At 31.9% G+C, this 26581-nt stretch overlaps 2 protein-coding genes across 3 annotated transcripts in view; both read left to right on the top strand.

The window, feature by feature from the left end:
* The first annotated feature begins 13931 nt into the window (after positions 1 to 13931).
* LOC107466305 (protein SIEVE ELEMENT OCCLUSION B-like) lies at positions 13932 to 20811 on the top strand. The gene is made up of 8 exons (XM_016085280.3): positions 13932 to 13979; positions 15546 to 15761; positions 15895 to 15987; positions 16987 to 17432; positions 18488 to 18582; positions 18748 to 18878; positions 19235 to 19693; positions 20094 to 20811. The coding sequence occupies exons 1-8, from the start codon at positions 13932 to 13934 to the stop codon at positions 20685 to 20687; spliced, it is 2082 nt and encodes a 693-aa protein (XP_015940766.2). The 3' UTR covers positions 20688 to 20811.
* A 1926-nt stretch (positions 20812 to 22737) lies between these two features.
* Positions 22738 to 26581, top strand: part of LOC107466304 (protein SIEVE ELEMENT OCCLUSION B) — a 4971-nt gene continuing 1127 nt past the window's right edge. The window contains exons 1-6 of one of the 2 annotated variants that reach the window (XM_021130650.2): positions 22738 to 23112; positions 23246 to 23338; positions 23572 to 24017; positions 24102 to 24196; positions 25218 to 25348; positions 25954 to 26412. In XM_021130650.2, coding sequence (XP_020986309.1) covers positions 22888 to 23112; positions 23246 to 23338; positions 23572 to 24017; positions 24102 to 24196; positions 25218 to 25348; positions 25954 to 26412 — 1449 coding nt within the window. In that variant the 5' untranslated portion in view covers positions 22738 to 22887. The remainder of the gene's footprint in view (positions 23113 to 23245; positions 23339 to 23571; positions 24018 to 24101; positions 24197 to 25217; positions 25349 to 25953; positions 26413 to 26581) is intronic. The other variant, XM_016085279.3, reaches the window with a different exon arrangement.

Raw genomic sequence — 26581 nt, 5'->3', positions numbered from 1 at the left:
CACAACTCTACCAAGAAGAACCACCTTCCTACTATGAACCCTTCCCCCAAAATGAGGAACCTTTCCACCCACCCCAACCTCTAATGGATGAAACCCTTGGTGTTCTTGTTCAAGGGCAAGAAGAGATGAAAAGGGATGTGCAAAATTTCATGGCCGCCTTGGATGCGATAACAAATCAATTAGCCTCCCAATGCTTGAACACTCAAGAAACCCCCATAGCTACATGTGGAGAATCAAATGAAGAACATAGCATGAAGGAGAGATTGGAAACTCCGGTGGGAAATGAGGGAAGTTACTTTGTATTGGAACAATTGGAGGAAGCTTTAATTGTTGAAGACACGGAAGAAGTGGTAGAAGACTTAGGAGATGCGGAGCCTCCATGGGAACATAGGTTGAAGAAAACCCCTTCAAGATGATTGAAATTGATGGTAGAGAGGAAAGTGCACACCTTCCAAGGCATATTCCATATGAAGACTTGGATAGGATAGAGAAAGAATTGAGTTTCCTTGGTGATGAAGATCAAGCATCAAGTCCTAGTGGTGGAAAATCCTTTGAACTTGAAGAACCTTCTCCCGGTGCATTTGAAAATGTTGTGGAGGTGAACTTCTTTCACCCTCCTAATTATAGTTTGATTAAGGAAAAAGGCTTAGATAGTATTGATGAACAAAGGATTGAATTATAGAAATCTTGTGAAGAGGTGGAAGTCCTTAGAAATTGAAGGATGGGAGTGGAATAAGCTTTGTCAAGATCGTTGGAAGCATATTTGCCTAGGTTGTCATCTACTCCTTCACTTGAGTGGGTAAAATTCATTTTTATTAGCTTTATTGTCCCACTTGAGTATGGCTTGCTTGAAACGGATGGTCAACTTAGGATGCTTTGTGGGATGAAGCGTAAGCAAAAGATGTTTCGTGGTTGGCGTTGCAAATCGAGGCTCATTATGGTTGATGCATCAAACATGAGATACAAAGGTGGGAATAGTGCTCAAATAGATGGGTCTAGGAGGATTGTTGGGCACTTCATAGAGGATTCTTCTTGTTCACCACCCGGATGGACTAATAATGATGATCAACCTCAAGACGGGTGTGAAAATAAAGTGTGGGATCCCGGATTAGGAAAAGAGGATCAACATTGGGAGCCCCAAGCTTGTGAAGAACTCCATCGACACTTGGCTCAACCCATAGGAAATCTTGGGGCACAATGGAGATTCAAGCATTGGTGGAAGTTCCAAGATGAATTCAAGCACAAGCCACCTTGAGAGGAGCTCTCCATAAGTCCAACTTAAGGACAATAAATAAAAGTGCTAGGTGGGAGACACCCCACCATGGTAAAATCCTTTCATTTTTATCTTTTGTAAATATTGGTAGAATTAGCTTAATTTCATGTTTTTATTGTTTTATTGAGTTTAGTTAGTAGTATAATATGATAAATAAGGTTTTAGGGTGTTTTGGAAGCTGTTTGGAGGATTGAAAAGATTGGTGCAAGAACTTAGAAAAAAAGATTTTTGAAAAACAGAACACCATCCACGCGTGCGCGCACATAACGTGTACACGCACCTGAGCAGTTTTCGACCACCCACGCGCACGCGCGCTGTACGCGTTCGCGTGGATGCAAAAATTCGACCCCAGCCAAAAACTCGAGAGTTAGGCCTGCACTGTGCGAACACTGGGCCTGAGGCACAAGTCTATGCACGCGTGCACGCACCTGGCGCGTACGCGCACATGATCTTAAATTCGCAATGCACGCGCACGCACACTGTGCGCGCGCGCGTCGATTGCACAATCTGCACCCCCGGTACTTTTACCCGAGAGTTGTGCCAGACTTGGGCCGACACTATGCCTCCGGCCTAACTCGATGCACGCGTGCGCGCACCTGGCGCGTACGCGTCCTTCAACCAATATGCCCATTGACGCGTAAACGTGCATGACGCGCACATGTCAGTAAAAAAAGAGTTTTTTTCTCATCTTCCATTTTCTTTTGTTCATTACATTCGCATACTTCTACTCTTTCCATTTTTATTTTGTTTCTATGGCATGTTTTCATTTTTTCTAAGTGTCATTTCAATAATGGTGTTGAATTCTTATACTCAATTATTGAGACTCTCTTGCTTTATCTTGGTGCTTTGTGACCTGTTTAACATTAATTGAAATGTTTGTTCCACACATAAGGTAGTGCTTTAGTCCCTCCTAACTCATTATCCTTTGTTTTTGTGCTTCATCATCATTGAGTTAGATTGGGACCAAATGCCCTCATGCTTATCACTAATCTTGTTTGTGTCAATTCTTGTTTGATCTTGATGCTCAATATGTTTTTCACGCTTTAACTTTACTCTTGCATCAGGTGTTAGTTGATATGCCGTGGCTTATATTGTTTTCTCTTTTACATGCTTTGCTATCATGTAGTAGGGAATCATACCTTTATTTGGCATTAGCCCCCGCCTATATTCTATTTGCTTTGATATCTTTGTTATAGGCTTAACTTTCTTTCTTTTTTCTTTCCTTTTAGGTTGGCCACCAAGAAGGGAGAAAAGAAAAGCTGTTAAATGGGGCAACATACAAGTCATCCGCACAACCATTTGAGGAGCTCATCAATTGTAGCAACCCGTCCACCCTGCTCTTCTTTGCATGCACCGAGGACGGTGCAATCTTCAAGTGTGGGGAGGTCGTCGACCGATCTCCATGGGTAACAATTTTCTTTTTCAACACCAATGTTAGTTAGTTATTTCATTTGCATGCTAGGTTGCATGTTAGTTAGAATTTGTACATATTTTACTACCCTCTTCTTATTAGGACTACTTGGTTAGGGTGATGATTTCTTTCCCAGGAAACCGTTTTAGGGCAACCTACCAATTTGAAAATTTTTTGTTGAACTTGCTTGAAAGAATGTATTTTGGAACATGGTTTTTGAGCTAAGAACACAAGCTTGCGAGTTTTGAGCCTATTGGTGTGGTTACATCTTATAACCACTTATTTTTCTATTCTTGTGTGTATTATTCTCTTTCTATGATTGTAATCTTTGATTTGTTTGATTCTTTATGTCCATTATTTTGTGTATTCATGCATTTATATGATTGAGGCCATCATTTCATCAGCTCACTTATCTAGATAGCCTTACCTTTTACTCTCCTTTGTTAGCCAATTTTGAGCCTACGCTTAACCCACTTGTTCTTTAATTTAGCACATTACAAGCCTTAAAGCGAAAAACAATACAAGTCCTTAATTTGGATCTTTGATTAGCTTAGGCTAGTGTGTGTGAATATCATTCAAGTGTGGGAATCTTGGGACATTGGGTGAATAAAAAGGTAGTTTTGTATTTTTATTGAAAATATTGGGAATTGGGTACATGCTCATGTATTGATCAAATGTATAGACCTTATGCATTGATGCTCTTGTATATAGAAAGAAAAAAAATGAGAAAAACAAAAGAAAAAAAGAAAAGAAAAAAAATAATATGGAAAAGAAAAAGAAAAAAATAGAAAAAGAAGAAAAAAAAGTAATAAAAAGGGGACAAAATGCCCCAAATCAAAGTATAGTCCAATAAAATCAATGCATGAGTGTTGTGAAATGAAAAGAAATTGCATGAGTATGTGAAAAAGTGAGGAATAGGTAGTTAGATTAGAACTTAATTGTATAGGATGTCATAGGCTAGGTGGGAAGTTTAAGCTTATCAAAGATTCAAATTTCAAGCTCACTTAACCCATATGCATCCTACCTTGACCCTAGCCCCATTACAACCAAAGAAAAGACCTCATGATATATGTATGCATGCATGAAATATTTGTTGATTGTTAGAAGAAAAACAAATCTTAGAAAGCATGATTAGGAGAGAATTGAGAGAATCGACCCTAAACACTTGAGCGAATAGAGTGCAAACACTACCGGTGAGGGTTTGAGGCTCAATTACATGTTTCCACCTACGATCATCTCTTCTCATGCAAGTTTGTAAAAATATTTAATAACTCAATTCAACTTTGGATTGGACTTGCTAGTCCTTAGCCCTTGTGTATATATGCTTCTTGGGAATTGATTTATTTTGACCAAGCAATTGCATTCATGTAGATAGTTGCATATAGGTAGATTGCATTTAGTTAGTTCCCATTGAATAAATGCCATACCCTTACTTCATTCTTGGTTTTAGCATGAGGACATGCTTGGTTTAAGTGTGGGGAGGTTGATAAACCCCATTTGTAGGGTTATATTGTGCTTGATTTAAGGGATTTTATGACCTTTTACCCACATTTATTCAATGAAATAGCATGGTTTTGTGATTGTCTCCTTATTTGTGTTTAAATGTGAAAACATGCTTTTCAACCCTTAATTTGATGGTTTTAATCTCCCTTTGATTCCACTAGATGCCTTGATATGTTTGTTAGTGATTTCAGATTGAAAAGGCTAGGAATGGATCAAAGGAGTGAGGAGGGAAAGCATGCAAAGTGGAGAAAATCATGAAAAGGCAAAGAAGTTAAACTCGCCCATGGACGCGCGCGCGCACCTGGCGCTTGCGCGCACCTGCGAATCATCCCATGGACGCATACGCGCACTGGTTTATGATTTTTTAATGAAAACCTGACCAACGAATTCTCAAGGGTTGTGGGGCCCAATTCCAACCAACTTTGGTGCCTAAACTGCTATTTAAAGCCAAGGATTGAAGAGCAAAGGGAGATTAGTTCATTCACACACTAGGATTAGGATTAGGATTAGGTTTAGTTCTTAGATCTAGATTTAGATTCATCTTCTTCTACTTCTATCTTTTCAATTCCTTGTTGTTACATTCATCTTCTTCTATTCTCTTGTTGTCATTTCCTTTATGTTGTTCTTATACTTTGTTGTAGATCTACTATTGTTCCTTCCATTTTCTTCCAATTCAATAAGAGGTAATTCATAATAATTGTTCTTCTTTGCTTTTCCATTGTTGATCTCTTGTCTTTGTAGTTATATCTCTCTTTAATTCTTGCATTTAATAATGTTTACTTCTATTGCACTTTATGTGTTTGTTGAAATGTCTCTTTTAGTTTTAGTGTAGATTTTGTTCCTCTTGGCCTAGGTAGAGTAATTAGTGACACTTGAGTTATCTAATTCCTTTGTTGGTTAGTTCAAAGTCCTAGTTACACCATCCACTGAATTGAATGAAAATAAGAAGAAATTTCATTCAAAGCCTTAATTACACTATAAAAATGTAATCAAAATACATCGATATACTAAACGAAGCAAATCAATCTAACAATCTTAAAATGCAACTAGGAAAAATGCTACGTTGCAAGATTTCAAATGAACAATAGTTTTTCTCATACCTTTGTCACTCTCTGTTGCTATTTTTGTTTGTTTTTGCTTGTTCCTTGTGAAATCTTCTCGCGATTCTTCTCCACTAGTGGTTTTTGCAGAGAACGTGAGTGAAGTTTGAGTGATTTTGAGAGATATTCGAAGAGAATGAGCGGTTTCATGTAGTGGTTTTGTGTTGAAGAAGAAGTAACATTTTTTCTTAATGAAGTGTGAATGAAGTAACGAGAAATTTTGTGTGTCTTTGGCGCGTGGAAACATGCTTCATTAATGCGTGTGAGTGAATTTGGGTTTGGGTCAACTTGGATAACTTGGATACACATTTTACATAGATGTGTAGCATGACCTTATGCAGTATTACTTTTAATTGCAAAATATAAAATAATTAAATTATTTTATATTACATAAAAAATAAGATGTTTTTGTTAACAAAATTAAAAAAATTGTTGCTGCTAATTTTTTTAAAATTTATTATTGTTGTTGTTGTTGTTGTTGTTGTTGTTGTTGTTGTTGTTGTAATGGATGGAATTGGAATCGGAATCAGAATGAGAGTGGAATCGCTTGCAAGGGCAGAGAAAGAAACAAAGATCAGAATCGTCGACGTCAAACTCTTTCTATCGTTTATGCAGATTTGGTAGAGAGCTTCACTAGAGTGGAACACTAAAAGAAAATCATTGGATACCGTTAAATTTCAAAATTTTTTTAATTTATTTATAAATTTAATATATGATTTTAAATATTTAAATTTAATCATTTCTAAACTAACAAAATTCATAGTTTTATAACTTTTTATAATAATTTATCTATAGTTTTTAGTTAAAAGAACAACCAAGTTCAAATATCAAAGTTTATTATTAAAATTATATAAAAAAAAAGAAAGAGAGTTCAATTAAGCAAAAAAAATCATACTTGAAATGCACCAAACCCTCAATTACAAAAATTGAACAAAATTAAACTAGAAATCGAAAGAACAATACTGATGATGAGCATTAGAGATTAGGTTATACTAATATTACACATTACACAAAGAATCAACCATACCAAACTATTTATGATACTTGCAAATTGCAAGACTATCCAGAAATTAAATCCTCAAGAATTGCTAGCATATTATTTCAATATTGAGAATTAACAAAACAAAAAGGCACTCACTATAGCTATATAATATCTGTCATCCCTTCTAAGTTTCATTGCGATAGTATCATATGATTCCAAATCAATAAAGCTATCAAACTACAAATTTACGATAAATCAAGGGTATTACTTAACATTTAAAAATACAGATTTAGACAGCCAATTTAAAATTTGAATCCATGACCCTTCAATTTAGGTCAAAATGCTGTATATCAGTGCATCAAATAAATTTCATCAAGAAGGTTGTGTGTTAGTAAAATTAAAATAAATGTTAAAGCAGACAAAATTTAAAACTTCTAACAAAATAATCCACCACATAATTTAAAGCTTCTAACAAAATAATCCACCATATAACAAAAAAAAATAAAAATCACAAGCAAGATTACCAGTTCTAAAGTATTTAATAAGCAAACATTTAATAAAAATAATAAGAAATTATCATGTTTAAGAAGCTCAACAGCAACATCAATATTAGGATGATGAGTTATCCAAAAAAACACAACATACAGAAAACTTACTTAAAATAATTTCATGTCAACAAATAAGAACACAAATAAAATTTATTATTGATAATAATAAAAAAAAAATATAAACATATATTAATAAAACAGAGTCAAGTGAAGAAAGTAACTGAATTATGCACCTTTATACTCTGGAATATCAATTTTGCATGGCACCTCCAGCCCCACTAACAACAAAATCAATCCAAATAAAAATTATGTAACTAATTAAAATTCAGAGTTGAAAACTAATAAAAAGGTTAAGGTTTCTATACTTTCAAGTTATTAGACTAATCAAACAAAACAAGTTACATGTAGACAATAAACCATAAATTTTCAGTGTAAATAAATTAACACAATCAAAGAACTACTATCAACATTCTTATTAATTAAAACTACTAAAGTTTCCATATAAAATATAAATATAACAAAATCAGAAGATCAAAACAATTAGATGATCATGAATGAACATTTCAACCAATGTCGCATCCAAGTAAAACTGAATTGTCAGGGATAAAAATAGGGGTAGAGAAGTGTAGGGTTAAGGTTTAACAAATGTCAATAATGTAAAAAAAAAAATACAAGAAGGAAGGGAAGCAGACATATTTGGATGAAAGAGGAAGGATAGCATCACAGTTAAAGGAGGCAAGTGGCGGCGGCGGCGAATGACGGAGGTAGCAACTCGCAGGGGAGAAACAAGCTCCTCCAGGGCAGAAACAAACTTCACGTAGACGCTTCTCGATGGCAACGATAGATGGAGTCGTGGGAAGCGGTTAACGACGGTGAAACGATAGCGAATGGTGGCAATAGGGGGCTGACAGCAAGAGAGAAAGAGAAAGGGGACAGAAGTGAGGTTCATGATGTTGCAGACATAGAGGAGAAGGGTTCACAAATTCAAATTTAAGGTCAATTTTACCGGTGGATTTATTGTCGAAAAAATCTGCCGGAAACGCACAATCTGTTACCAAAATGGCGTGTTTCATTTAATTACTTTACTGTTGCAATTTTTTGTCCCTAAATTCGACGGTAATGATCGCGCCAAAATTTTTTTTCTTCAATTTATTACCAGTGAATTTACCGTCGGAAAACTAAATCTAGAAGTAATTTTTTTACCCAACAAATTTATTGCCAAATCCGCCGATAAATCCGCCGCTAACCTCCGCCACTAAATTCGACAGTAAATCTGACGGTATTAAACATTTTTCTTGTAGTGAAAGTTAGCGTTTGAATTTTGAAAATATTACTATCGGAATTATTCATAAAAAATTCTTACAGTAATCATGGCATGAAACATAATAATTAGTGTCAACATTACCGTCGGATAAATATCCTGAAATTAGCTATTCTACAACGTTTACTATTAGATTTTTCGATAATAATTATCTTCGAAAATATTAAATTCGTCGGTAATTATTTACCAACAACAACGTTTATATTGTCATAATTTTGTCAACAGTAATATTATTACGGTCAAATTTTTCATTAATATTGTCGGTATTTTCGACATTTTTTTGTAGTGAAATCCCATCTCCCCAATAAAACAAAATATTTTTATTTGCACCTACATTCAGTTCGAGAAAGAGTAAATCAAAAATAGCTTGTAGTTATACACTTTTTTACTGTGGATCAGGTGGCATACCTTCTGACCAAAACTCTATCTCTCCCCCTTTGATTGATTTTCAAGAGCAAATTTAAGATCTTGTCTAAAATGACCACGAGTTTTTTTCTAGGATGGGGGGAGGGTGTTGAGTATAGTAATCATAGATGCGCAGAGATAACTTAGTCTGCAAAAAAATCAAGATTAATGTAGTTATAATTCTATTTAGCACTTTTGACCAACTTATTCTGTTATAAGTTCAGTTAGGATTGGTCATTATATATTGTTATCATGTATCCCACTTCAGGTATCAATGATCAATTCCCTTACTCATTGATTGTCTGCACAATATGTAATCCTTGATTTCTGGTATCTAACAATATATATATATCCAATGATAAACACTACTTTACATAAATTATCACTACTAGAAAATTATTTTTGACGATTATTTATTTTATCTTTAGTATAATTATACAATTAATAATAAAGACGTTTTTAATAACTAAAAAACATATATAATTTATAATGATTATTATGTTATTGTCACTAAAAATTTATCAATAAAAATAATTTTTGTTGTAGTGTATTTTCAGTCAAACGATTTTAAATATCTCTAAATTAAAAATAACATAGAAGAAAAAGAAATTGTTTCTTACACATACACGGTGTATGCCTCTACGCTTATTCATGTATGTATGGATCCATTTCCATACAAGAAATTTCAATAACTTATCTTTTACATCACCTGATCTCGTTTCAACATTCATTTTACTCCCTTTTTTTTAACTTTAATTAAAAAATCTAAAATTTTATCTTTATCATTTTTTAAAAAAAAATATAAATAACGTATGATAAGATAATAACAAAATTTAAATTTTTAGAAAAAATAATTTTATCACACTTAATTCACTATTTGTTGATACTATATATATTCTGTTTTTTATTGGACAATTGTCATACCATTTTAAAATTTTACACATTAAAAATAAAAATAGTGCCAACTGTTTTCTTGATGGGTAGCTATTGGATTATTCATGAGCATTTTACTAATTATATTATTTTTGCGACTTTTGGACCCTCTGGCTAAGGAATTATTGTTTTGAAGTTGTTGAGAATGGAAGGTGAAATTATTTTATTATATTAAAAACTCACATTAATGATTATGGTCACATCAAAATTTTGTTTTTAAGATTGTTATTTATTAAGAATAAAATATTATTTTAATTTTTAACAATTTATTCAATTTTTTTAAATAATTTATATATGATAAAGCATATGTTTACTTGTTTAAAGTACAAATTTTACTATTATATTTATATGTTTATAATTTTAATTATATTTTAAGTACTCTAAATAGATTTACTTTGTTGTATTAAATAAAGATATATTTTTTTAATAAAAAAATTTAATAATTAAACTAACTATTATTATGTTAGTAAGGAGTGATCCACATCAAAAAGAGCTGTTTACTAGGAGATAGTAATGACATCGGCGTTTCTATACTAAAAAGGACAGAAATTTAACAACGTAGTTAAAGAATGATGCACTAAAAAAGAGAGATTGCGTGAGAGAGTGCAGTAGATGACGACGACGTGGCCGCTTCTTGTCACGACGGCAACGCGACACTTAGAAGGATCGAAGATACGCGATGAAAAAATAATTGAAGAGTGGAAAGGTACTTCAATTAACGAGAGTGAAATTTTGATATTTTAAAAAATTATACTATTACTTATCTCAAATAATAAATTACAAGATAACTCAATTATGGTTAAGATAATAACCAATTAAAAATATAATTTATTAAAAAAATAATTTATATATTATTTTAAAAAAGATAAAATAACATTTATTTTAAAATAAATATTTAAAATGTTAAGAATAAAAAAAATTGGTCTAAATATTTGGACTAATGCTGTACTTTATTCATTTATTAATTACTGATCCTATTCTCGGTTTTCCAAATTCTATTCATTGTGCTAACCGGTTAGGTCAAGTTAATTCCCATGCAAAAATATATAAAACAGAAAATTCTCTCCTCGTGAGGATCATGATTATACTGATAATCATTGATGGGAGCCATTTGCACTTGAAGTTACTAAGAGTGGGATCACAGAATTTGTTATATAAAAAATGTGATTTATATATCAAAATTAATCACTAAAATTAGTTATTAATATATTTATGTATAAATATATATATATATGTGGTTTAATTTATTTTTAATAAGTATTTATATTTTAATATATATTTTATATTAGTAACTGATTTTAATCGCTAATTTAAATACATACCCACAATTATGTAGATACATCTAATATTCGACAAAAAAAAGTCTAGGGACTAGCATTTTTGTTAGCTGTTGATAAATAAAAATAAAAATAAAAATAAAAAGAGAGAAAAATGAAAAATGTTAAAGTGCTAACATTTTTAATAAAAAAAAATCATTAGTATTAATTTAACAACCATGTTAGAAACCAATGGAATTCTGTTAACAATTCAGCAACAAGTATTAGGTCGGCTAAAACGCTCAATAAAAGCAAAAAAGATTTGGGTGGCTATTTAAAAAAATATATATACCTTTATATAAAGATAATATTCCGAATCGTTATATGAAATAATTAAATATATTAAATTATTTAATTATTTATAATTATTTTTATAAAAAGATATTTTTATATAAATAACTTTAAAAAATTATCTCATTCACATTTTATTAAAATTATATTATTATTATTATTTTTTCTTTTTCTTTTTCTTTTTTCTAACAACACAATTTCACTCCCATCACCTGTTGCTTATTATCACTTTCGGCCACCATCCTGCCACTCACCATTGCTATTGATATTACTCTAAATTTTAAATGTTAAGCTAATTTTTAAATTTTAAATTCTTATAAATTATAAATTTTAAATATTCTGTATCCTAAATTGGTTTTATTTTATTTCACTCTCAAATATCTTTTTACTTGAGTTTTTATGTTTTTAGTATTTTTATTTTTAAATATTTTTTAAATAATAAATTGTTAACTATTTTGTATGTTGATTGAAAAGTGTTGTTCTCAAATATTTTCTCTTAATTAAAATACAAAATAGATGAAAAAAACTATTTCTAACATTTGTTAGAGTGTTTACCTAAAAAAAGAAGGGGCAAATGTTTACCTAAAAAATAAAGGAGCAAATGACCTGGATAAATCAACTGTGTATCAAATTTATTAAAATTTATCCAAATATACTCAAAGCAAAAAGTAATACATAGATTTTTCTGTAAATAGAATTAGTTTAATTCGAATTACGAATTATAATAGTAAATCATATTAGATTGTATCGATTTAATAAGAATCCTTGAGCTATATATAAATCGAATAGGCCCATATTAATTTAGCCTTGCTCCACTAAATTGAATCAAGACCCATAGATTTACTAAAGTACGATTTTATGTCACCTATAATAATTCGAATTAGGCTAGTTTGAATTATTCCAAGGTGGCTGCCCATAGTAATTCGAATTAGGATACATTCAATTATGAAATCGATAACACCTTATTCGATTTATATAAGTTAGTCCTTCAATGTAAATCAAAATACCCTCATTCGATTTACATACATTATCGCTGTATATAGTTCGAATTCACTTCATTTGAATTACATTTTACCAAATCACGCCCCACCAAATCCAGAGAAAGCAAGGCGAGTTATCGGAATGGAAGACGACCCAATGCAAACAGAATCTACCGGTTGGATGGCGTTGCACATATCGTTAGTAGCGTGCATGAAGAGGTTATAATGATATTAAATCATTTAGAACTTGGTTATTAGAATGATTAGAATGTATAAACTTCAAGTAGTAGTTAGAGTTTTAATTTAAGGGTAGTAGTGTGTTAGAAGTTGGTTAGCGATATTACACTGTTAAGTGATTAAATATTATAATTGTTAGAATTTTTAAATTTCAAATAGTAGTTAGAGTGTTGATATAAGGATAGTAGTGTGTTAGAGTATTCAAATCACAAATGCATGTTGGATAAGTGATTTTGAGAGTTTAATAGAATTCTTATTAAAGTATTTTTCGATTAAAAGTACCTATTTATGGTGATTGTTGTTTTCTAAAATGTTATAATTTTAAGAGAATTTTTTCAATGTCATGCTACTCCACCGATGTATCACGAGCATGATGAGGCAGCATGGTATGCCGTTAGACGATAGGATCATGCCGTATCTCCAGATGGCTGGGCTGGCACATCTTGCGAGGCTCAACGACATATGTGCCGTAAAAATGGGTCCTGTCGACACTAACTAGAGGCTTGCAATGTCAGAAGGCTTCGATACACAGTGGGAATATCCAAAAGAGACGGTGGAAATAAGCGCATGGCTCATTGACTTGGCCACTTGCTTAGTCGCACAGGACTCGTCCTCAACACTACAATACTACCCGGCATCGTCATCTATACCCCTAACACCCAGTGCGGTAACTCATTATATGACTCTTTCCAGTCTCCGTAAATTTGAGCCACACTCTTTTGCTTAGCCATCCAAACCCTCCTATAAGTCGGTCGAAAACCAAAATGGCCCTCAGTCGCATTCTGTAGTACCTTGATCAACATGGCAACATCGACTCTAATCATAGGCAGTATGAAAACCGAAATCACATGATAATCAAGCCTCCTGTGATCACTGGATATGAAAGTGGCCAGAAAAATATGCGGTCCATTGTACCATTTTACTTCCCATATACCTCTGCGCTGGCAGAGACTAATACGAATCAACCATGTGCACCCCTTGCCAAATTCCTTACACTTCCCGTGGTACTTGCGATAATCGGATTCCAACACTTTATACTCAACCTCACATCGGATGCTATAAGTCTTCACGCTCAGCACAGCCTCCTCTTTATCCTGAAACTGTTGACCAACTTGAAACTCAGCTACTCCTCATGTATCCTGTGTGTCTGTGGCCTCAAATCCGACAGGCACGTCAAGTACACCTACTGTCTCATGGCATCCAAGTCCAAGGTTAAAAAGTGTAGGGGGGAGGGGTACAATGGAGTTTCTGAACTAGCCGCTACACCACGCCCAGCTGGAGTACTCGTCGCTAGCTCATCATCACTATCATCGGCAATGATGGCGAACTCCACATCATCATCGTCATTCTCATCCTAAAAACGGAATTGCAACATCACCAAAGGGTCCAGTGTCACCCATTTCTCCGTCTTGAGCGCGATTTAGATCAGCGGCAAAGGATGGGGAGGCAACCAAAGCTGCCTCAGGCTCAATCATGGGCAAAGATGAAGAGGCACCAATCGGCCTCGAACTAGAGCAGGCTACCATGGCTGAAGGCTGAGGATTACGGTTAGAACCTCTTGAAATAGAGACTACATCTACAAGCTTGGCCAACAGCTCAGGGGTTCTCACCTCCGGGAATTGCCGACAATAATGGAACAGTACTTGCAGATCTTCGTAGCTGCTTATGACGAACGAATCGTACTTCACATTATCCCGCACAACGAAAATCAGAATTCCGTAGAATAACTTCTCCACCCGTTTAATGCCTTGTAGTCCCAGTTTTCGGATTATAGTATTATGAAACTCGGTGAAACTTGTTGAAGGTTTGAGAAAAACACTAAGCGGATCCTTATCAGTAAACCTAATTTCAAAATGCGTTTTTTTCTTAACTGATCCTCTATACTACACCAAAACTAAAAAACTCCACATCGCTAGCCGTTGAATATCACTATGATGAGAAATTCAGGTTCAACAGCTATTTATATACATTTGGTCTCTAGTAAATCGAATTAGCTTATATCCATTTACATGTGTTGCTCAATACACAGTAAATCGACTTGTACTGTGTCGATTTATTTATGAATATGACGATTATGATATATCAAATTTTGCTGATTCTATTTACTAAAAATCCTAACCATGCATGCATAAATCGAATGAGATTGTTTCGATTTGCATAAAACTCTACTGAATCAAATATGCCTATTTCGATTTACATAATTACATGCTTTGAGAAATTCATATATCATTTTTTACTTTGGCTGATTTGGATAAATTTGATTCGCAGTTAGTTTATATAAGCCATTTGCCCTTAAAAAAAATGAATGCACTTCTCTTATTAATTCCCCCTCCTCTTTCTCTCACTCTCTCAAATATTCCTATGATATTCATGCACAATTTTACGTTAGCACAATTTAACATTTTTCTTGTGGTAATGTGCTACAGTGCTAGTCGTTAATGCAATTGTACAGGTTCAATTTTACTAGGTTTTGAGTTTGGTATATCATTTGGATGTTATCTTTGTTACTGCTTCATGAATTTCTTATCATGAAAATAAATGAACTTATTTGCATGCAATGGTTGATCACAAGAAAAGTCCTTTTTTTTTCGGTTTTTCATCATCATCAATTACCGGTACAGTACAGTAGTACTCTTTTTTTTAATGATAATTTTTAATTTGGTAAGTCAAAAATTAATTTTATTTAAATTTAAACTCTATTTAAAATTTTATCATTCACTATTGAATTATTATATATATAAGACAAAATTCGAATTATTAACACTTATTTAATCGAATTAGTAAATTAATTACTAAACTAACTAAGTTGGTTTGCTAAAAAAGTAGTCTTATTACAGTATTTTATTTACCTATTTATAAGACTCAATCAAATTTATTTTTTTTTTAAGGTAGAATACACTCCAATCAAATATTTTAAAGAGAAATATTACATGCATCATTTTTTAATATATTTCTTTTGTATACTTTTCATTTTTTATATTTAGAATGATTCATGAGAAGTGGAAAAAGATAATAATTTTTTTATATCATTAAAAAAAACTTGTACATAAAATATGGTGCAACCATCATTTTCCTATTTTAAATGATATATATAGAAGTTTTTTTAATGACTACTTATAAAAGTTAAATCCATAAAATATTCCATATCCTTTTTCATTCAAGCATTTTCTATTATATAAATAAGGAAGAACAAGGAAACTTGGTGCACCACCAACAAGCTTTAGGTTTCTTGTAAGTTTTGTAAGAATAGGATAATAATGGTTCATAAGTTGTCACTGAAGTCCCTACTCCAGACAGCGGATAGGGAGCATAATCCATTAGCCATGTCTGACGAGCAGATCTTGGAGCAAATATACTCAACACATGTTCATAGTGACACTAAGTTTGATGTGGATTCTCTCTTCACTCTTGTTTACACTACCCTTAGGCGTTCAACTTCCATTGTTGATAGTTTTTTTGAGGTAATTAAACCCCATATCTCTCAATAATGTATCGATATTTTTCAACAAAAAAAAAAAAAGAAAAAAAGTAACTAATAGAATTATTCTTAACCTTCTTATAGCTATTAATATGCACATGTCATGAATCTTGCAGGGTTCTAAATCGATGATGGAACATATAGACGACAAGATGCCCCTAGCCAATTTTAGTTCACCTCATTGCACACTCAAGCAAATATCTTTCGAGGTCATTCATTGATAAATCCATTATTATTATTATTATTATTATTATTATTATTATTATTATTATTATTATTATTATTATTATTATTCAATAGCGTATATATAGTGTATGTGTTTCTACCTTCTTCTTTTTTTGTATGCAAATGGATTCCAACAATTAAAAAATTTAATTGACCATGTATATATTTACACGATTGGTGGCAAGACACTAGCACATGAATCTCACAAGATCGGATCGGAGTAGTGTTGAATTATCAGTTAAAAAAAAAAATTCTATAGTTAATATGATAAGTGAATTTTTGAAACGGTTATGCTAGTAATTATTTAAAAAATAAAATAAGACAAATGGTAATTAAAAAATATGAAATAAAGTAATTTTAAATTGATCTAATTATGGTTTTCAAACATTTTTTCTTCAACTAACATTATAAATTGATCCAATTGTTGTGAAAATATAATCTTTTTCAGATATTTGTCACTATTAATAAGGATTTATAGTCACAAGAATAGAGACATGTGCTAACAAAATAATATTACAGCATATATTGTGACAAAAAAAATGATGCTTTTTGATTGGGTAATACTAAGTAACCAATAATTATTTTGAACAACATGAACAACCACCAATCAAATTAAAACACATTATATCTTCAAATTATCCACCTAAATCTTAATATTAAAATAACCATCAGCACACTTAGTAAAATAAACATTAGATTTATCAATTATTTAGTATTTTCATTGCTTAACTCTATTTTTCCTTTTCGAATTAGGGCAACGATCAATGTTGCAGTTGAAGACTGTATTCTCCACAATAATTGTCGCTACAATATAGTAAACTATGCTGACAATCGTAATCACTATTCACCAATCACCAGCATAGTTAATTAGTTCTATGTCGACAATTTTTATGGCAGACATAACATATTTATAGTTCAAGTTCAAAGGATTATATAATTAAGTTTGGAAGTTGAGAACTAATAGTGATTAATTATGATGGCAGATGTGTTGCAAGCCTCCAGGTGAGGAAACAGCTCACAAAACGGCACTGGTGATACTAAACAAGCTCTCAAACTATGAGTGGGACGGAAAGGCAGTGATCACACTGGCCGCATTCGCCCTCGAGTACGGTGACTTTTGGCTATTGGCTCACCATCAGCCAACAGACCTTTTGGCCAAATCAGTAGCAGTACTTAAGAGAGTGCCGCTACTGACTCGGCCTGAATACGCGCAGAAGCACCGGCAGGCCATCATCGAGGTCAACAATCTTGTGAAAGCGACATTGCAAGTGATTGAGTTGATATTCGAGTTGGAGAAGTTTTCCTCTTATGACACTAAAGATGTGCCTGCTTTGGTGCCTGCTAGAGAGCACATCCCTGTTGATGTATACTGGGCTATCATCACTGTTGTCACTATTGTTACTCAGATTGATTGCCTCACCACCCAATCGTAAGTTGTGTTCTTAATTAATAACATTGAATTCCAAGAAAATTATTAGTTTAGTTTAGAGTGATATTATCAACATCCAAAAATAAATGTTAATTAGAGTTTGTAATAACATTATGAAAATATAAATTTTTTTAAAATTACATCAATTTTATCTTTGATATTATAGATTATGGCACAAAAATTTATAAAATCAAACTATTTTTATAAAAAAATTATAAAAGACAAAAATTTCTGACAACCAAGAAGATTAGAATTTTCATAGATAAAAAAGATAAACAATAAATTTTTTAGTTATTATTTTAATATGAAAGAGTTTAATTTTTTATTAATAATTAATTTTAATATTTATTATCTAAATTTAAAAAATTTAATGTGTATATTTTTATATTTGCTGGTAAAGCGCAAAATAAGGAGATTTTTTTTTTTTTTTACCTTTTTATGAGAAAGAGGTGGGATCATAAGAGTGAAAATCGAATATAAGAACAAGAAATGCTGTTGGAATCCTATGAAAAATATTGAATTGAATTTCTTGCACTAAAATTAAATTTGTACGTGATTTGATACTCTAAAATCAAATGAAATTTTAAAATATTTTAACTAAAAAAAAGGAAAAAACGTTTGTATTTAATACCCCCATAATGCAAAAGAAAAAGAAAAAAGAGTATTAAAAGTGTTTGTTTTATTATTTTAATTTTAATTTAATTTTATTTTAACTGTAATTAGAGAATATTATATTGCATATTTTAATTATAAAATTTATAATTAATAATCGATAATAATATATAAGAAAGATAAAGTGAACGAAAGAATGAAAGAAATAGAGAAAGAGAGATAGAAAGAAAGAGATGAGTTTTTAATTTTAGAGAGAACGATTTGATTTTAATTGTAATAAGAAAATGAGATATAATATATTTTAGTTGCAAAATTAATAATAAATAATAAATTATAAATAAACTAATTTACAAATAACATATTTTTCCCGGACTATCTACATTTTAATTTTGGAAGATTTGGTGTGGCCTTTGCTTGGTCAGGTTATAATTGTTCGATTTCAGGGAGAAGAAGCAGGAACTGTATCAATATGGACAAAAATTAAACTTCATACTTGGGAGACTGGGGAAGCAGATCACGCTCTGCAGGCATGAGATTGGTCAGTAGTGAAATTGTGCCACCCTTTATCTTTTTTGTCATTTTCTCTTTCTTTAGAAAATGTTCTCTATTAAAATAGGAGAAACCGTTGCATTTAAAGCTTAAATTGCAGGGACAAAATACATCAAGCAAACTAAATAAGTTCTCTATTATGATTTATTTTCAGAGGAAGCAGAGTATTATCGTAAGCTTAGGAAACTTTTCCAAACTCCAACGGAGATAATGGAGGTGTTTAAGGTCCTCGTTTTCTCAAAGGATGCACCACAGCCATTGTTCGATTGTGCTACTAAAACAACGGTTTGTATATACCTTTTCTTACAAAAATAAGCGTAGTGATAAAAGCACAAATAAACGTATATTAGTTGATATCGTCATAAAAAAATGTTAATTAAAACAAGAATATTAACTTTTACAGAAATGGTAATTAAAATAATTTTTTTAATTTTTGTCATTTTTTATCAATTACTAATTTTAATATCAAAAGTAAAAAAATACACAAATAAAATATACACAGTGATAAATATATTATATAATACTTTTTTAATTTTTACTATCTTTTTTTACGAAAATATATATAAAAGTTGGGCTGAAGCCCAGCCCATTAACGAGAGAAGTTTGCAAGTCGATGATTTTTTTTTTACTTCCCATGATAGATTGACATTGAAGTGTTAAAAAGGAAGCATGTATACCTTTTCATTTCCACTCTAGACATCACAGAGGAAGAGATTTCAGTACTCAGAGCAGTTCATGAATCCATCAAGACAGATGAACAATATAAGATCGTTTGGGTTCCAATAGTTGAAGAATGGACCGAGAATCTTCGAAAGAAATTCGAGGTTTTGAAGGCTAAGATGCAATGGTATGTGGTTCAACACTTCGGAAGCATAGCAGGCTACAAGTACATCAAGGAGGAATGGCACTTCAAGAAGAGTCCCATGGTTGTGGTTTTGAACCCTCAAGGCAAGGTTCAGCATACCAATGCATTCCATTTGATTCAGGCTTATGGAATGAAGGCCTTTCCCTTTACCTCTGTGGAAGAGGAGAGAATTCACAATGAAATTCATTGGGTTGGTCCTGTGGTTGGTGATATTCACTCCAACATTGACACTTGGGTAAGCATATATTTATATATCGGTCACAAGAATAGAATTGATAATTTATATAGTATAAATATCAACAACCTACTATATTATCCTTCCTAACTTTATTTTTCAACGTTTTTTCCCAAGTAAGAAGAGTTCTATTTTTTGTCAGTTAAACAAATCTTAATTCTCTTTTTAATATATTTTATTTCAGTGACTTAGATACTTTCTATATTCCTTATTTTTTTGGGAGTGCATTACTGCATTAGCATTCGCCTCTTTCTAGTTTACAGATAATATATAAAAAGAAACAAAAAGAATAATATAGGAATCACTACCTTAGGACTAATTTTCTGTTTTCTCTATGATTTGTCATGAAATCAATACTGGTGACAATGTATTGCTAATCACTCTGTGAATGAATCAACAGATCAGAGAGCAGAAATACATATTCTTCTATGGAGGCAAAGACAAAGAATGGATCCAACAATTCAGCAAGACTGCTGCAGCGCTTGCAAATGATCCTATCATAAAGGACTTAAGAATTTCCATAGAACTCTTCTGTGTGGAAAAGGAAGACAAGAACCTGTTCAGCCGCTTCTGGAACCGCATAGAGAGCTTGTTTGTGACGAAGGCTCATAAGGCAGTTGATAGTGCGAAACAAGAAGTGCAGAGAATGCTGTGTTACAAGTACGAGAGCGGATGGGCCCTGCTCAGCAAAGGGTCGTCGGTGGTGGCGAGCGGCCACGGAAGCACAATCCTGAAGACGGTGACGGAGTTTGACAAGTGGAAAGAGGTTGTGAGGAAGAAGGGGTTTGAGACTTCATTCAGAGAGTATCATGAGAGGATTGTGCGCTCCACTCACAGGTGCGCACAGTTTGAGATTCAAAATATTGCTGGCAAGTTACCTGAGGCCATAAAATGCCCTGACTGTCCCAGGATTATGGACATTTTCATAACTTACAAGTGCTGCCACAATGACAATAATAATGTTGTTATCAGTAGTAGTAATGATGCACATTAGAAACTTTCATTTTCTTAATTATGAGATGCAACTCTGAGGGAAATTGTTCCTAGTGTGTCCTTTAAAATAAGAGCAATTGTGTGTTTTTTCAATGTATTCTGTACGTTGCTGCTTATCTTGAGTGTTGGAACTGAATTGAATTAAGGTTGATCTTTATCTTACTACACTAAAGTTGCAAATATCTTTATACTATATTTTAATAGGTACTTATTTGCTGTTAATTCAGCCTTTTGTTTAATAAATGTGTATTAGAATTTATATTTTAAGTCTTGAAAATAATAAATTTGTTTTTATGAATAAAAATTTTTACGATAAATTCTTTGCCATACACATTATATATTACATAGGAAGTATTTCAAGCATATCATAATTTTAAGTATTCTAGTATTTTTAGTCATTAATCTCAATCATAATACCTAAAACTATAGAATATTTAAAAATTTTTCTATTACATAAAGTAGACATTACCTTGTTTTTTTCATATCATTAATTATACTGTTATGAGATGTGTGTCTACAAATCAAGATCCTAATAAGAAACAGTACTTCATTTACTTTTGTGTCATAGCTTTTTTAATTTCATAAAATTATTGTGTTTCAGAAAGAAAAGATTGCTTGGTCTCGCCTCTGCTGCTGGAATCAGCTTAAGGAGGCTCTGGAAAAAGGATTCATAAATAATGAACCCATGAATAGTCACAAGACAGTAACTAATAAAATTTCCTTTGCACATGCATGAAGATTCAACCAACTTTTGTTTATTTATTTACCGTGGTAGTGGAGCAAGTGTAGATATATATTTATTATGCGGAGGTCTTAGATGCAAGATAAGCTAGAAGATACAAGCCAGGCACATAAAGCCAAGGACATAAGCTAAGACTACTCCACAAGACATTGTAATTTGTAAACCAGGGGATGGAAGTAGGTAATTTCACCGATTTATATAGTCTATAAATAGGCGTTGTGACTTGTGACATTGTTTATTAGTGTGTCAAATATAGATTTGTGACTTCATATATACGTAGTAATTAAGAGTGAATATATAATGTAAGAGATTATAATCTGTCCACTTATTAGTTAAGTATTTTCCGTTTTGTGATGCATGCAACTTATATTATCATTCAGATCTTTCCAAGAGTATTATTCCATTCCTCTGCTACCTAATACATTAGCTTTGATGATTTCATAAAAAAGTAAGGCTGCTAGAGCCTTCTTTCAAAATCCTCGTTCTTGAATCTTCAGCATAGTACCATTTAAAATGGTCTAAAATTTTCAAACAAACGAGTAATGACACAAGAACATACGTTAAGAGACCACAAAAGACAAGAAAAAGGAAACTAAGCCAAACACATAAACTAGCAATGACAGCCTATATAATCACTGATAATCATAATTTCCTAAAAATTTGATCGCAACCCACTTGAAACCTACCCCAAGAAATTCCTGGTTTATGCGGCCTCAAAAAATAGGAAAACAATAAATAAAATAAGATAATTGCAATTAGCAAAGCCTATTTTTTTACTAATGCTTGGTCATCAATGACTTCAGAATTCCATTAAACTTCTTTGTTATACGTTTCTTATGTGCTTCGTATTGGGGCAGTTTCATACATTTATTTTATTTTATTGAATGTTATTGTTGTTGAGATCAAGTCTCAGAGTTGAAGTTTACCATAAATATATAACATTAACAACATTTAAACTCATTATCTGAAAATATTAAGAGTCTACACTTCTAGTTATAAAGAAGAGAATTAGCTAGAATTAATTCAAATGTAAAACAAAAATAGAAAAAAAGTATTGGCTATCTAAAATTTTGCATGCATCAATACACAATTGAATGTCTGTGAATTTATTTTTTTTGAAAATTGAATTATACTTATTTTTGTAATATTTACTTAAGTAATTGATTGAAGATTTTTCTCCAAATAAGTTGATCCACAGAATTTCTTTTCCAAAAGCCAAAAGTAAAGTTTTTAACAAATGACTTTGAATTAAAGATAATGAAAAAAAATCAATCAAGAATGTTTGAATGAATTAATAATATCATTTTACTAATTAATAAATGAAATCAAAATATCTTTCTAAAGCTTTGTTACCTTGCTCAAGCATATCTTTCATGCTATAAATAAGCTAATAAGGGAGTACAATCATCAAGTATAAGCAGGGTGCAGCAACAAATCAATCAAGATAAGGAGGACCATAATGGCTCATCATCATCATAAGCTGTCACTGAAGTCTCTACTCCATCATCACAATCACAAAGAGGAGAAGGAGCATAATCCATTAGCCATGTCGGACGAGCACATCTTGGAACTAATCTACTCAACTCATGTTCATAGTGACACTAAGTTTGAGATCGATCCTCTCTTCACTCTTGTCCACAATACCCTTATCCGTTCAACCTCCATTGTGGACGACCTTGTGCAGGTTCATTATATTTTCTTCTTTCTAATTAGATTTCATTATCTATTTCCCAATGTTTCCGTTTATTTTATGCTACGTTCTTTGATTGTCCTATATATAATATATGTATATCCACTTGAGATAAATCCTCTGGCAGGGTTCCAAATCAAGCATGGAGGACATTGATGAAAAGATTCTCCAACCCAATTTCAATTCACCTTATTGCACACTCAAGCAAATTTCATTTGAGGTAATAATTCACTTAATTTTTTTTTCTTTAATTGGATGTTGAATCGACAAAGTCACTTACTCTTATTTATATTTATATATATCATAAAACTATTTTTCTACAAAATTTATAGTTATATCTATAATATTTTATTTCACACAAGATCTCTTTTGAATTGACATAAATTTTTTGGATATATTTTCTTTTTTTAAACTTACAAAAGCAATTACATGAATAGTTATATGACGTGGCAGATGTGTTGCAAGGCTCCCGGTGAGGAAACTGCTCACGAAACTGCAGTGGCCATTCTCCATAAGCTCTCACACTACGAATGGGATGCGAAAGCAGTGCTCACACTTGCTGCTTTGGCAGTTGAATATGGTGATTTCTGGCTGCTATCTCAGCATCTACAAACAGATGTTTTGGCGAAATCAGTGGCAGTGATGAAGAGAGTTCCACTGCTCATACGGCCTGCGAATTTGCACAAGCACCGTGAAGCCATCACTGAGGTCAACAATCTGGTGAAAGCGACATTGCAAGTGATTGAGTTGATAGTTGAGTTGGAGAAGCTCTCTTCTTATGACACTAAAGATGTGCCAGCTTTGCTTCCTGCTAGGGAGCATATCCCAGTGGATGTGTATTGGTGTATCATCACTCTTGTTACTATCGTCACTCAGATTGAATGTCTCACAACTGATTCGTAAGTTAAAAATTCTTCCACTAATTACTGGTTACACATATATATTTTGTCATCAACAGAAACAAAATTGTTGGTTGATTTCAGGGAGGAGAAACAGGAATTATACCATTATGGTCAAAAGATCAACGTGGTACTCAGCAAACTGAGGAAGCACATTGCGCTCTGCAGACACCAAATTGGTCAGTAGTAAAACATACAAAATACTACTAGACTAGTCACTAGTGAATAATGATCCTAGTACATACTATATATATATGGATGTGTTACAAACAGAGAATTATTATTATTCATTAGGAAACCGGTGAAATGCAACAGGGATGGGAGTGCTAGGTAAACAATAATCATTTTGAACAATACGAATAATCACTAAATTAAATAAAAATATACTACACTTTTAAATTAACCATATAAATTTTAATATGAAAATAATCATTCATACACCTAGTAAAATAAACATCTGATATATCTATTATTCACATTATTTAATATTTTCATTGTCTACTTATACTTTTTCAATGCGATAATAAATAATAACGATACTATTAAATTTTAGTGAACAATTCATGGACACACATTCTTTAATTCCTCCTTAGCTAACATGACTTCTTCACTACTATTTAATAAGTGATCGATAAGACGTGTTAATTCTTGAGTTTTTTCTTGTGACTATTAATTTTTGAGTTTGATCAACATAAAAGTTGAAGGGAACTCAGTGCAAATGTAGTGAAGACTGGACAACTATTTATAGATAACCTTTCTTCTTCTCCAACCATTCTTTGCATCGAGTATCAGAATTGGGTTTCCATTGATTCAAGTCTGGTTTTTATATATTTTATTTTATTTTTAATTTTTATCATTAATCATGAAAGATATAAAAATTTTAGATTAAATATTTATATTATGTAATAGTAATAATAATAATAATATATCTATTGTTAAAGTAATAAATTTTATTTATTTTTCATTATTTATTATTAATAATGAAATATATAAAAAAATTTAAATTAAATATATATTTTTCTTAATATTTATAATTTGTTTCTCAATAATATAAATTTATTACTATATTTCATTTACATACTCTCTCTCTCTCTCTCTCTCTTAATTTTCTTAAAGAGTAGAAGTGTAGAAGTACTGCTTTGGGGTTAAATGATGATATTTAAGATGCGAAGGAACTAAATGATTTGGTTAATATTGCAGAGGAGGCAGAATATTATCGTAAGCTAAGGAAGCTTTTCCAAACCCCAACTGAGATAATGGAAGTGTTTAAGGTCTTAATTTTCGCCAAGGATGCCCCGCAGCCACTGTTCGATTGCGCTTCTGAAACTACGGTTTGTATATATTTTTACATTTTCCTATTGCAATATATTGATTTACTGTTTTATTTATATATTCAAGCAGTTTACTAGCTATGAATTTACGTAGGTTATTCAAGGTAGACATTATACTACTGGGGTTTGACAAGCGTTTAGCTTTGCAAACGATAATAAAAATCTATGTACTATTGTTTCTTATTAAAATGGAAAACCAATAACATATATAAAGTCATATTAAGAGTGTATATATACACATATATCATAATGTTGAGACGTTGTATAAATTCATACTACATTAAGCTGGATGCTACGTTGGAGAAAAAAGATAGGGAAGAGAACGATTTTTTTTTTATAAATGATTAATAGTTATTACATAAAATATGTTACTTTTTGTTAATTTTTAAAATAAAATTAAATAATTCTCTTCATTCTATGCTACAAAAATTTTCTCATTATAAAATTGGCCTTATATTAAACTGTTAAATAGAATGTGAATCTAATTTAAATAAATATTATATCTTAAATAAGTCAAAATAACGTATATAATATTACAATTTAATTTTTTCCTTTCTTTTGAATAGTTGATTGAATATTTTGACTTTCATTTCTCGACATGACAGGTTGACATTACAGTGCTGAAAAAGAAACATGTATACCTATTCATTTCAACTCTAGACATCACAGAGGAAGAGATTTCAGTACTGAGACCGGTTCATGAATCCATTAAGTCAGAAGTGCAATATAAGATCGTTTGGGTTCCAATAGTGGAAGAATGGAGCGAGCATCTGCGAAAGAAATTCGAGGTTCTAAAGGCCAAGATGCAATGGTATGTGGTTCAACACTTTGGAAGCATAGCAGGCTACAAGTACATCAAGGAGGAGTGGCACTTCAAGAAGAGTCCTATGGTCGTGCTGCTAAACCCTCAAGGCAAGGTGCTCCATCAAAACGCATTCCATTTGATTGAGGCCTATGGAATGAAAGCCTTTCCCTTTACCACTGTTGAAGAAGAGACAATTCACAAAGAAAAACATTGGGTTGGCTCAGTTGTTGGTGGCATTCACTCCAACATTGACAATTGGGTAAGCATATTTATATATTGCACAGTACACTAATTTGATACACACTTTATTTGTGCTAATTGCATATTCTCACGCTTTAAGAAATTCAATATATTTGGATAGAAATCATAGAATAAACACCAAATTCGTCCTCAAAAAATTTTAAATAAAACAATTTATTTTTTAATAA

Source organism: Arachis duranensis, chromosome 9, assembly GCF_000817695.3.
Source record: "Arachis duranensis cultivar V14167 chromosome 9, aradu.V14167.gnm2.J7QH, whole genome shotgun sequence".
NCBI classification, from domain to species: domain Eukaryota; kingdom Viridiplantae; phylum Streptophyta; class Magnoliopsida; order Fabales; family Fabaceae; genus Arachis; species Arachis duranensis.
The sequence above is the reverse complement of the archived record's forward strand: the minus strand, read 5'-3'. Positions and strand labels throughout refer to the sequence as shown.